This window comes from Camelina sativa, chromosome 1 (assembly GCF_000633955.1).
Source record: "Camelina sativa cultivar DH55 chromosome 1, Cs, whole genome shotgun sequence".
NCBI lineage: Eukaryota > Viridiplantae > Streptophyta > Magnoliopsida > Brassicales > Brassicaceae > Camelina > Camelina sativa.
In genome coordinates this window covers 18,237,030-18,248,852 of record NC_025685.1, presented here as the reverse complement: position 1 = coordinate 18,248,852, position 11,823 = coordinate 18,237,030, and the positions used below count along the sequence as shown (strand labels likewise).

Here is an 11,823-nt window from a genome sequence, read left to right as displayed (position 1 = left end):
TATGATAATGCCAAAAGTACAAACTGAAAAGTATCATCTATCGTGGTAAACATGGTTTCACAAACGAAATAAGAAATATAACCATGATGAGGAACATCAGGGATGCATCTTATGGCATTCTTCCTTGTACATATAAGGATAATAAAAAGCAGAAAATCTTCCAGACATTCAAACATTACCTCCTCTCGTGAGAGTGCTGTCCTATACCTAATCTCCTCCGTCACTTTCTTCGTATAGTTAAGAACCTTCTTATACCCACTAAGCTGCAAGAGCACAAACATACGCAACAAAGCAAAAAATTAGAAACGAAAATAGTATCATCACAAATAAATGCAAAAGATTGATTAAAAAAGGTGTCGAAAGGATGTACATTTTGGAGATCGCTCAACGTTTTCCACTGACAATGCAAGTGTGATTGGCCTTTCCATTTTATAAGGAATTCCATTTCATTCCAATCTGACTCAGTATCAAACAGTTGGCTAACTAAAACAGGAACTGTTGATTTGTTATTTGTGTGAGCATCTTCACCCATACCCTTCGGCTGATGCCAGAGCACTTTTTCAATAACATCCGGATCCTCCTCTTCAATGTCATCCTAACGAGCACATATCAGACAAAAGGGCAAAACAGAGAATATAAGTTCATTAAATAGCAGGGCAAGGATTCCAAAGATCATACCTTTTGGTTTTTACGATTTCTCCCATCATCCATATCTTCACTGTCTTCACTCTCCACATAAGAGACTTTACGAACTGATCGGGTGGAGCTGCGAACTTCACTACTCTGTCCTATGTTATTGGTTGACCTACCATTGTTTTGTCGGAGAGTTGTGCCTCTTCTGGCTAGGCTTCTAAAACCCTCATCGTTGTTATTATCAGAGTCCTCCTCTGAGCCATCATCTTGATATGACGTTTTCCTCTTTTGTCGATTTGAAGCATGGGATGATTTTCGTTCAAGTCCAGAGCTAGATTTCCGGAAACCTTTACTCTGTTGCCTAACCTTGGGCTTTTTTGTACCATAGTCATCCTCGTAGTCGGAAAGATCGATATCATCATCACTCTCAGGATCTTCATCAGAAACGTCCCAACCTTGGCCATGCTATCAAAAAACAACCCAGTTGTAAGAATTCCCATCAAAACTATAACAAGTTAAAAGGCTAGAACACAACATATTAATGAAAATTATCCTTCCGAATAGTAAACTTAGTTAAGAAATGGCTCAGAAAGTATCTCCATTCTTTTGTTCAGTTTTAGCTTCATTGTGAAGGATACATATCTTAACACAAGAATTGTATGAAGTCAAACCTTTTTCCTTGCACCACCATCATCAACAGCATCATAGGGCTCAAAGTCAGCATCTTCAGGGTCATCCTCTGATGAGAAATAAGATCAAATATGTTACTGAAGTTCAGACCAAGCACATGGCGTGGGAAGTGCTCAGTGGAAAAAGCATAGACACAAGTTCTAACAAACAATGCAGTCAAGCTATTTAGGAGTAAAAATTGAAAGAGTTTACCATCTTCCTCCTCTTCATAGTCTATATCAGCATCACCATTGTGTTCATGATTACTATTACTATAGTGAATGTTTCTGTGAATTGCTCTTGAGGCCCTCGAGTTGCTATGGATAGCAGATCCTGTCTTCGGCAGTGATCTAGAATTTGTGGGATTACTATATCCTTTGTAGTGCACATGATCACTTTGATTATCTTCATCCTGTTCATAATATTCATCAGACAACATTTCATCTGCAGGGACATCAGCTTGACCACTTTGATGCTTGTTCATTTCAGTATCCTCGTCATTTTCATTTTCAGAATCTAACTTTTCACTACGTTCATTTGAGAGATTATCTTCAGAATGGTAAGCTTCTTTGTAACCGGATTGTGAATCTTTGGCAGGATCAGAGCCCTCTCTCTGTCCCATTGGCTGACAGTCTTTCCAAAAAGTGGAACCCCACCTCCCTGTGACACCCATTCTCCTAGCCGAAGGTTGATAATGGGAATCCACAGGACCAGCTACATCATCAATTGCTGTCTGATTTTGCTGCCTAATACTACATCCTGGTTCTGGGTCACTTTGATACCGTACATCCATGTTCATGTCAAAGCCTCTTTCACTATAGGTACCATCCACATCTTCATTCAAAGGTGAAGTCTGAAAAGTGGCAGCATTTTGCGGCTCCTCATTTTCATCCACAACATTATGTGACACAGTATCGTTAGAGTAGTTTCTAAAGAAGGCCATCTTCTCACATGAAGCCAGCAACTAAAGTAAGCTCTCTCTCGCTCTCTCTCTCTCTCTCTCTCTCTCTCTCTCTCTCTCTCTCTCTCTCTCTCGCTCTGGCTTGCAGTCGGCAACAATCTTCAAGGTCTCAATAGAACTATGAAAGAAAAAGAAAAAAAAGACAAATGAGTTATTAAGCAAAAATGGTTACAATAAAAACGAGACTTGGTTACGATTAGCAGGAAAATAAGAGCAGCAGAGAGAATGTTTAAACTGAAACTAAGAATATCCCAGAATCCGAGGAGCACGTGACATGACATCTGCATCAATGCCAAAACAAAAGCAGATCTAATGGAAGCTGATGTTCAGATAAACAAGGTAAGAAGATGCTGCTCGCCTCCTCTTCAACGAGAAGAAGAAACAGAACAAGGATAAAAAAAAAATGTCTACGCAATCACTTCAGTAGGAAAGCAAGGTCGAAGACAGATCCACCACGCAAAACACGATTAAAACTCGAAATCGAATACTAAAGCCCTCTAAATCTCGAATTGTCAAATTGAAAAAAGAAAAAAGGTAGATGAACCCTAGAATTAGGTATCCCATTAAAGAGAAGGAGCACAACAAAGGAGTTATAGAGAAGAAGCTTATTTCAAACACACAGTCACATAAGAGATGATAAACTCTCTGAGGCGGAATGAATATATATATATATATATATATATATATATATTGTTTTTTTCTTCAGAACAAAAACAACTTGATTTGAAAATCAAGCACGGTTATAAGAATCTCACCGGACAATCTAATCTCTTCGAAGCCGAATTCAAAATTACAGAAACTGGAGAAAAAGTTTCGTAAACGTTTCGAGGGATTTTTTTCGCAAGTTTGTATCGGACTCGAGAGAAAACGGATTGTGGTGATGGTAGATCGTAATAGAGAGGACGGAGAGGTCGGCGAGGTAGGTGAAAGACGATCACCGGTGTCCGAGTTTTTTTTTTGGATGGATCGTCGGCTGCGAGAAGAAGAGAGGTCTCGGGAGGATTTTGAAGTGAGAGAGAGAAAGCGTATATTTTTGTGTTTGGGGAAACAGAGAGATTGGGTTATCGGACGATTAATAATATTTTGTTTTTTTCTCTAATCAATCCTCATTTTATTTTCCTTTTTTATATAATTATATATATGGACTGCTCTTTATTCTTTCTTTTTTTTATTTTCTAATTTAGGGTTAGGGTGAAACTTTTAACTTTGGAGAAATTGTAATTTAAAAGGTTAAAATTATATGAATTAGAATACATATGTTCATCACCCCCTTACTCGAATTGATGTATGGGAATTTGGATGGAGAAACAAATTCAGCTCTATCCTATTTGGAATGGCGCTTTGGTGGAGATTGAAGTGGAAGTGTCGTTATGTTTTTAGTACGAATAGTAATATCAAGATAGAAGACAGCTTGTCAAAGATCTAGTATTAGTGGCTAACTTGGCGCAACGAGGTCCGAGGGCAAACCTAGTGAGAGTGGAACAGATGGTATCGTACGTGAAGTATCACAAGGCAGGGGTGGATGAAACTTAACACCGATGGGGCATCCCATGGGAACTCGGGAATGGCTACGGCCAAGGGTGTGATGCGGGATGCTTCCTGGGTTTGAGGAGTAGGTTTTAAACTAAACTTAAGGATATGCTCGGCATCGATAGCAGAAGTATGAGTGTTTACTATGGTATATATATAGCCTGGAGTTTGAGGTGGATTCGGAAATAATGGTGAGGTTTCTTAAGATAGAGATTAGTAACGCTCATATGTTGTTGTTCCTCGTATGGTTGTGTCATAGCTTCATATCAAGGGACTGAATAATTTTTGTTTCTCACGTATAATCGTTTGGTCGACAGATTAGCAATCTGTGATTTTTCTTTACACTAAAGTTCATTTGTTAGAAAAAAATTCTAGTTGTGTTTGCTCCAATTTTGTCAAAAGATGTCAGGGGTGCTTTGCTCCCAAGTAAGTTTGTACTTACTTTTCTGTTCTTTAATAATATGTATGGGAGACTTGATCTCCCTATTTTCTACCATAAAGAATTGTTCATATAGTCGCACCAAGAAAGTTAAACGAAAAATATATAGTCAAAATACATTTTCGGAAATTTTTTGATGATTCTGTTTAATAGTTTAATTTAACATGTGAATTTAGGTTATAAATAAAGTATATAAAATATAAATTTGATTTAAGTTGAATGGAAAACACAATCCAACTCAATGAAATATCCAACTTAAATCCAATTTTTTTTAAAAAAAACAAGGTTAACACAATTTTATTAACCCAGAGTAAAAAAAGAAACAATTCAACTTATTTATTGTGTTTCTGTTTTTTTAATTAATTACAACCTACACGAAAAAACTTTTAATTAAATCAAAGGCGTTGACTCCATTTTAATTAAATCAAAGGCGTTGACTCCATTTACTCTACGAAATCAAGTAAGGTCTTGTTCGTGTTTGTGTCGCTGGTGACACAAACCAGCGACAGTGACCTAACAATGTTTGTTGACCAGAGCCGATGACCAACGATCGCAATTTTCAATCGCTAAAAATTTCAGTAGTTATCAGTGATCAGTCAGTGTGATTGGTCGATAGATCTAACGACATAGAAACGAACAACATAGCAATAAAAATACATACTCTCTCCTTTCCTTATTAATCCTTTTGCTAGAAAAAAAATTGTTTCAAAAAGATGTATCTTTTAAGTTATCAATGCACTTTTTAATAGTTGCTAATGATAAATTGTAAATCTCAAGAAAATAACTAAATACTATTGATATAGAGTTATAGAAAATTGTAAATCATGACAAAATGAAGCAACTATAATGAAATTTTAATGTGTTTTTTAATATATGTGAAAAGACTAAAAATGGATTAAATTAGCAGTATAAGAATTATTTATTAAAAATAGATAAATTGAATTAAATAAATATAATATAATTTAATGTAATTAAATATAATAAAAATATTAAATAAATGAAGTAAAAAAAACTAAACTAAATCTAATTAAATTCATTGCTAATTAAATTAACTTAGATTCAAATAAATCAACTATAAATAAATGAAATTTATACAAATATAAAGTAAATAAAATAAAAAGAAAAATTTTAAATTAATTGTTTTTAAACCTGTATTTTAAATTAATTATTGTTAGAAATATTATTCAACATTTTTGTAAAAATATAATGATTTGTCTTGACGATAGAAAAGCGAACAACACAACGACTAGGATACAAACAACATATGTTATTGCTACCCATTGTCGTTGGATCCAACGGCAAACAAACGAACATGACCTAAAAAGAAGCACTTTTCGTTAAAGTTTACTTCAATATATTTTCGTACGTTTGAATCAAAACAAAATAAGCAATCTTGATTTGGTTATAAGGTTTTGTGGGAATATATTGTTCTTAAAATTTGTTTGTTTCGCATACAAGCTAAAATCTACATCCAAAGCACATTTTATTTTATCCTATATAACCAGAGTTAACCGATTTTAACCGGAAAAACCTAAAAAAATTGTTCAATTTAGAAAAATTCCATTCACGAAAATAAACCAAATCGATTAAGTTTAGTGATTACTGAAAAACAATCAAAAACTCCAAGTCGGTTTTGCTTTGGTTAAAGGAACGTGCAGGACTAGTAACTACCATGGGTTCATGGATTTAAGGAAGCTTCTTAAGTTTCGACCATTAGCCAAAAAGATTATCAAAATGGAGGTTCACAATGATGAATCAATATTTGTTCTACTCGGATTTATGATCAGTATTTGGTGCAAATGGCTGCATGCAAATGAACGATTAAAAAAATTTGGTTTGCAAAAAAAAGTGAATATATAGCATTCAACTCATTCTTTTGTAAAATATGAGATGAACAAATTTTTATTATAATATCTTCATTGTCCCCAATGTTTTGTTGAATGAGTTGTGTTGGGTATAATTTTAACCATATAATTACAAGTTGCATAAGTATACTAAAATGGACTACAAATGAAATAAATAAAAAGAACAATACGGAACGGAATAAATAATTTTTTAGGAATGAAAGAAAAAGATGCAGAGAATGAAAAAAATAATAAATGGTAACTACAGTAACAATATATTTAAAAATATATTAGTTCTATAAATCAAATTTCAATGAAAATACTAATACTATAACTAATTTTAATGTATATGTTATGAATTGTACATTTGATTTTTTTTTTTAATGTGAATTAAACTTTATATATGTCATGTAAAATATTAATAAATAATATTGACCTACAATAAAATTTTAAGAGTAATCTAAAATATTTTTTAGTTTTTATTTATGATATAAACATCTCTTGAATTTATTCTACTATTCATACAAATTTTAAATAAATCCTTAAGATTAAGTTAACATGAAATTCGTATCAAAACTATTCTTCTGTTAATATATTGTGAAAATATGAAATTATTATATTATGAAATTGAAATATTATTATTTATTAATAAACATAATTTTTTAAAATTTGTTTTTATTTTAAAATTTGTTTCTTTTTTCGTTTCATTTGTTCTTCATCAATGGATTCTCTATTAATGGTTTTGTCACCTATGAAAGAACAGATAATAATGTATCTGTAATTGACATTTCTGATTACATACATATACTAGATGACAACATTAATGCCCGGTGATCAATTTGTCGATTTTATGAAAGCCTTCTACGGTTACTAAAGAAGCCGGTAAGTTGATGCGTTCTAATTTGGAGATTTTGTATATGAAAGCTGATCCATGCATGTGTTCTTATAATTGTTTCTGATAATATAGTTGATCTCCTGGAAAATTAGGATTACGATTAGCGTTGAGGCCTTGAGGGATACGGCACTTCGCTTCCTCGTCTTGATACCCATAGAGCTAGCGTTAAAAAATCATTTCAAAGCACGTGGAGAAGTTCATCATGTTAAGGTTTGCAGAGACCCTGCAAACGATGGCTGTCCAGAGGTTTGTGGCTTCTCCTTTACCAGTTGTGAAGTCGCTCAAGCTAAATAGTGCCTAGCTAGGTAACAACTTGGTTCTTGTTTTTTAAAACAGGTCTTCTATTGTTGGCACTTAGTGGAAGCTACATGGGAGGAAGGAAATTAGCTCTTCAGGTTTTACCAGGAGAATTCAGAAAAGGTGGTAGTACTGATGAACTGGCTGCTACTAGGGTCGCACACTTTCGCTGACACGAGTAAATTATATAGGTTCTTTTCTTTCGTTTCTTTTTTTTTTGGGAAGACTTGTATCTGTAATTTGATGATATATATATATATATATATATATATATATATATGTGCAATTTAACTATCACGGTAGACATGGCATTTCTGTTACTGGATATGAACCTTCGCTTCCGGATGATGATGTCAAGAGCGTTTTGATGAACCATTTCTCTTCATGTGGAATGATCACTGATGTTTTTGTTGTCAAAAGGTTTGTTTGTGGCTTCTTCCTCCAATTATTTGTGTATTTTTGTTTCTCAACTTGCTTATTTCTTTTCCTCTTTGTTGCAGCCGGGCTTTAATTTACTTCTACGGACTAGGTGCAGTACATAATGCGGTGAAACTTTGTCGAACTAAAGTGGGAGAATGGAAACTAGTTGCTAAACCCTTGCCAATGCCGCAACCGAAATAAAACTACTATGACAGCGACGGCTTCCCTTGTCCTCCGATACTTGGAATGTGCTAAGGCATAAAGACGTGGAGAAGGCTTGGGCTTCGTCGTTCTGGTTCAAGGGTGCAACACCTCGAAATGCGTTTAACTTGTGGGTTTCCCAGCTGGATAGACTGCCCCACACGATCGAGATTAGTTGCCCCAACAGATTTATCCGTTGTGTTGCTTGTGTCAAGAATTTACAGAAGCAAGAGATCATCTTCTGCTGGCTTGTGATTTCAATGTTGTCATCTAGAACCTAGCTCTCCAAAGACTGAAGTTGACATCGAGTGGTTTTAGAAGTTGGAATGAATTAATCACGTAGACCCAGAAGAGGAAAGACGTACACGGTAACATCCTCCTATTAAAACTAAAGAAACTCAAATCTTTTTTTTTTACTACAAAATGAGAAAGACAAGAAATCAGATTATGACTCAAATGTCTTTTACATTTGCCAGTATACTTCATCTCTTGTAAGGCTCAAAAGGATATCTCTGAAACTCAGAGCCAAATGTAATAGATTCCTCGTCGAGTTTCTTCTTCAACCTCCTCCAAGTCCTCATCTTATTAGACTGTATTAATCCTTTATACAATGTCTCAAACGTTAGCTTTTGTGGCAAGTAACCCTTCTCTATCATCTCCACAAAAAACCCACAAGCCTCCTTCCATTTCTCCTTACTACACAACCCATGAATCAATGACGTATACGAGTCCAAATCCGGACCAGTTTCACTTGCCTTCAGATCATCCCATATCTCTTTCACAGTCTCCATCTTCCCCAAATTGATAAACGTCCCCAACAATACATTATACGTCTGCGTACTTGGTTTACAAAATCCGTTCTTCATCTTCCTATACAGATTCATTGCCCCATTAGCATCTTTCCTCCCTTTGTATTCTTTGAAAAAACAATTGTATGTCGCAGAAGACGGGCTTATCCCAGTTTCCACCATTGTTTCAAGCAACTCTTCCGCTTCCTCCAATCTCCCACAAGAACAGAGACATTTAACAACCGAAGTGTATGTTTCAATCGTCGGACTAATCCCTTTCGCCTTCATCAGCTTCAACTTATCCAACGTCAGCTCAGACTTATGAGCTCGGCTATACATATGAAGCACGATGGAAAAACTCGTAACATCAGGCTCAATCCCTCTCTGACGCATTTCATCGAACACCTTCTCTGCATTCCTCACATTCCTCTCGAACCTTTCTTCCGGATGCAAACTTGCCGTCCGACAAATCCCATTGAGCAAAACATTATACGTGACAACGTTCGGTTCAATCCCAGACTCAATCATCTCCGCTAAAAACTTCTCCGCCATATCAATCCTCCTAAGCTTACACCAACCAGCAATCAAAATCGTATAAATCTTCTCATCACACCCAAACTCTTCTTTCCTTTCATTAAAAACCCCAACAGCCATCTTCGTGTAACCGTACTTACAAAGCGTATCGAGAAGAAACCCGAACTCGACAACACCGAAACGACGGTTCTCTAGGAAACAGGGCGCGTCGTCGAAAGCACGAACCGCTTGACGCGTAAGCCCCGCGGCGATTAACCGTTTGGTTAGGATTAGAAACGTCTCAGGAGAGGTTTGATCNCCTCCCGCAAGAACAGAGACATTTAACAACCGAAGTGTATGTTTCAATCGTCGGACTAATCCCTTTCGCCTTCATCAGCTTCAACTTATCCAACGTCAGCTCAGACTTATGAGCTCGGCTATACATATGAAGCACGATGGAAAAACTCGTAACATCAGGCTCAATCCCTCTCTGACGCATTTCATCGAACACCTTCTCTGCATTCCTCACATTCCTCTCGAACCTTTCTTCCGGATGCAAACTTGCCGTCCGACAAATCCCATTGAGCAAAACATTATACGTGACAACGTTCGGTTCAATCCCAGACTCAATCATCTCCGCTAAAAACTTCTCCGCCATATCAATCCTCCTAAGCTTACACCAACCAGCAATCAAAATCGTATAAATCTTCTCATCACACCCAAACTCTTCTTTCCTTTCATTAAAAACCCCAACAGCCATCTTCGTGTAACCGTACTTACAAAGCGTATCGAGAAGAAACCCGAACTCGACAACACCGAAACGACGGTTCTCGAGGAAACAAGGCGCATCGTCGAAAGCACGAAGCGCTTGACGCGTAAGCCCCGCGGCGATTAACCGTTTGGTTAGGGTTAGAAACGTCTCAGGAGAGGTTTGATCCATCTCCAAGATGAGTTGTCGAACGACGTCGAACTGACGAACGCGTCCGAGGATATCGATGATGAGATTGAAGGAGGTTGGTGTTGGTGTTGAAGGAGAAGGTAAGGAGCGTAGATATTGGAAGAAAGAGAGGGCGATTTTGGAATTGTGACGGAGACGGAGGAGGGTTTGGTGGANCCTCTGACGCATTTCATCGAACACCTTCTCTGCATTCCTCACATTCCTCTCAAACCTTTCTTCCGGATGCAAACTCGCCGTCCGACAAATCCCATTGAGCAAAACATTATACGTGACAACGTTCGGTTCAATCCTAGACTCAATCATCTCCGCTAAAAACTTCTCCGCCATATCAATCCTCCTAAGCTTACACCAACCAGCAATCAAAATCGTATAAATCTTCTCATCACACCCAAACTCTTCTTTCCTTTCATTAAAAACCCCAACAGCCATCTTCGTGTAACCGTATTTACAAAGCGTATCGAGAAGAAACCCGAACTCGACAACACCGAAACGACGGTTCTCTAGGAAACAGGGCGCGTCGTCGAAAGCACGAACCGCTTGACGCGTAAGCCCCGCGGCGATTAACCGTTTGGTTAGGATTAGAAACGTCTCAGGAGAGGTTTGATCCATCTCCACGATGAGTTGTCGAACGACGTCGAATTGACGAACGCGTCCGAGGATATCGATGATGAGATTGAAGGAGGTTGGTGTTGGTGTTGAAGGAGAAGGTAAGGAGCGTAGATATTGGAAGAAAGAGAGGGCGATTTTGGAATTGTGACGGAGACGGAGGAGGGTTTGGTGGATTAGGTCGGGAGAGAGTGAGATGCCGTTGAGCTGTAGAGATGATTCCATGAAGTGGAATGGGTTGTGATTTGTTATAAGCATTTGGGAGATTAATTCGGCGTCGGAGGAGGGTTCGAGTTTTGGTAGATTGAGAGTGAAACCGTCGGAGGAGAGGGTGGAGAGACGGCGGCGGAGTTGAAACGCCGGTGAGATTTGCTTCAGCAGCATCATTTTGGCGACTGTGTTGTACTCTGTTAACAAAATTTACAGATTATGCCATGAACCGTTTTGTGGAGATCTTTTAACAAGTTGGGTCGGGTATTTTTAAGATTATGAATTCGGGTTGGGTTTATTGAGTTGGGCTGAACCCTCCAGTGCTTGGCCCATTTAACTCCAAAATTAATCGCTCGAAGGTGAAGGGGTTGTGTAGGCTAGAGATAGGAAACAACAAAACTAGAAAAAAGTACTGAAGTAATGAAAGAGTTCAAATTTAAAATTTAAATTTTCATCATCTTCCATTAACAATTTTCATACAAGTTCTTCCTCTTTAATCTTTTTTCGTGCCCTTTATTTTATAAGTACGTTGATAATGATGAGGAATTTGAACCGTATAAGCAGAAAGAATCATACAAAAAAAATCAGCCATGAGGTTACACAAAAGTAAAATAAGTAAATCTTTTTTTGGCCATTCGAGAGAATGGCGGTAGATCAAAATCATTATCAAGGTTGTACAATCTTGGAGAGTTGTTGATGCTAACCTGTACAACTTCTTCTTAATCACTCATTAACCATATGCTCTCTATCTTCTACCAATTGTGGACTTGATTCTGCCAACGCATGCTCTAGTATTTTTCCTCTCTTTACCTCTTGAGTTCTCCTTCGGTTTGATTCTAGTGTTATGAGCAAAGCTGTT

At 37.0% G+C, this 11,823-nt stretch overlaps 4 protein-coding genes across 5 annotated transcripts in view; all 4 read right to left on the bottom strand.

Moving 5' to 3' along the window:
• Positions 1-3,313, bottom strand: part of LOC104709447 (protein CHROMATIN REMODELING 5) — a 14,179-nt gene extending 10,866 nt beyond the window's left edge. The window contains exons 1-6 of the mRNA XM_010426062.1: positions 3,019-3,313; positions 1,516-2,381; positions 1,305-1,372; positions 679-1,098; positions 371-595; positions 180-263 (exon numbers count right to left, since the gene is read on the bottom strand). Coding sequence (XP_010424364.1) covers positions 180-263; positions 371-595; positions 679-1,098; positions 1,305-1,372; positions 1,516-2,245 — 1,527 coding nt within the window. The 5' untranslated portion in view covers positions 2,246-2,381; positions 3,019-3,313. The remainder of the gene's footprint in view (positions 1-179; positions 264-370; positions 596-678; positions 1,099-1,304; positions 1,373-1,515; positions 2,382-3,018) is intronic.
• LOC104793768 (pentatricopeptide repeat-containing protein At2g13420, mitochondrial) lies at positions 8,252-9,511 on the bottom strand (the record flags this gene model as incomplete). Its single annotated transcript, XM_019233505.1, has 1 exon — positions 8,252-9,511. A coding segment is annotated over one exon (1,140 nt), but the record flags the coding sequence as incomplete, so codon positions are not given.
• LOC109127895 (pentatricopeptide repeat-containing protein At2g13420, mitochondrial-like) lies at positions 9,513-11,180 on the bottom strand (the record flags this gene model as incomplete). Its single annotated transcript, XM_019233476.1, has 2 exons — positions 10,926-11,180; positions 9,513-10,298 (listed from the first exon to the last, which is right to left on the bottom strand). Coding segments are annotated over exons 1-2 (1,002 nt in total), but the record flags the coding sequence as incomplete, so codon positions are not given.
• Positions 11,501-11,823, bottom strand: part of LOC104793756 (tRNA uridine 5-carboxymethylaminomethyl modification enzyme MnmG-like) — a 6,391-nt gene continuing 6,068 nt past the window's right edge. For both annotated transcript variants that reach the window (XM_010520183.2, XM_010520175.2), the window contains exon 14: positions 11,501-11,787. In XM_010520183.2, the coding sequence (XP_010518485.1) occupies positions 11,688-11,787 (100 nt within the window). In that variant the 3' untranslated portion in view covers positions 11,501-11,687. The remainder of the gene's footprint in view (positions 11,788-11,823) is intronic.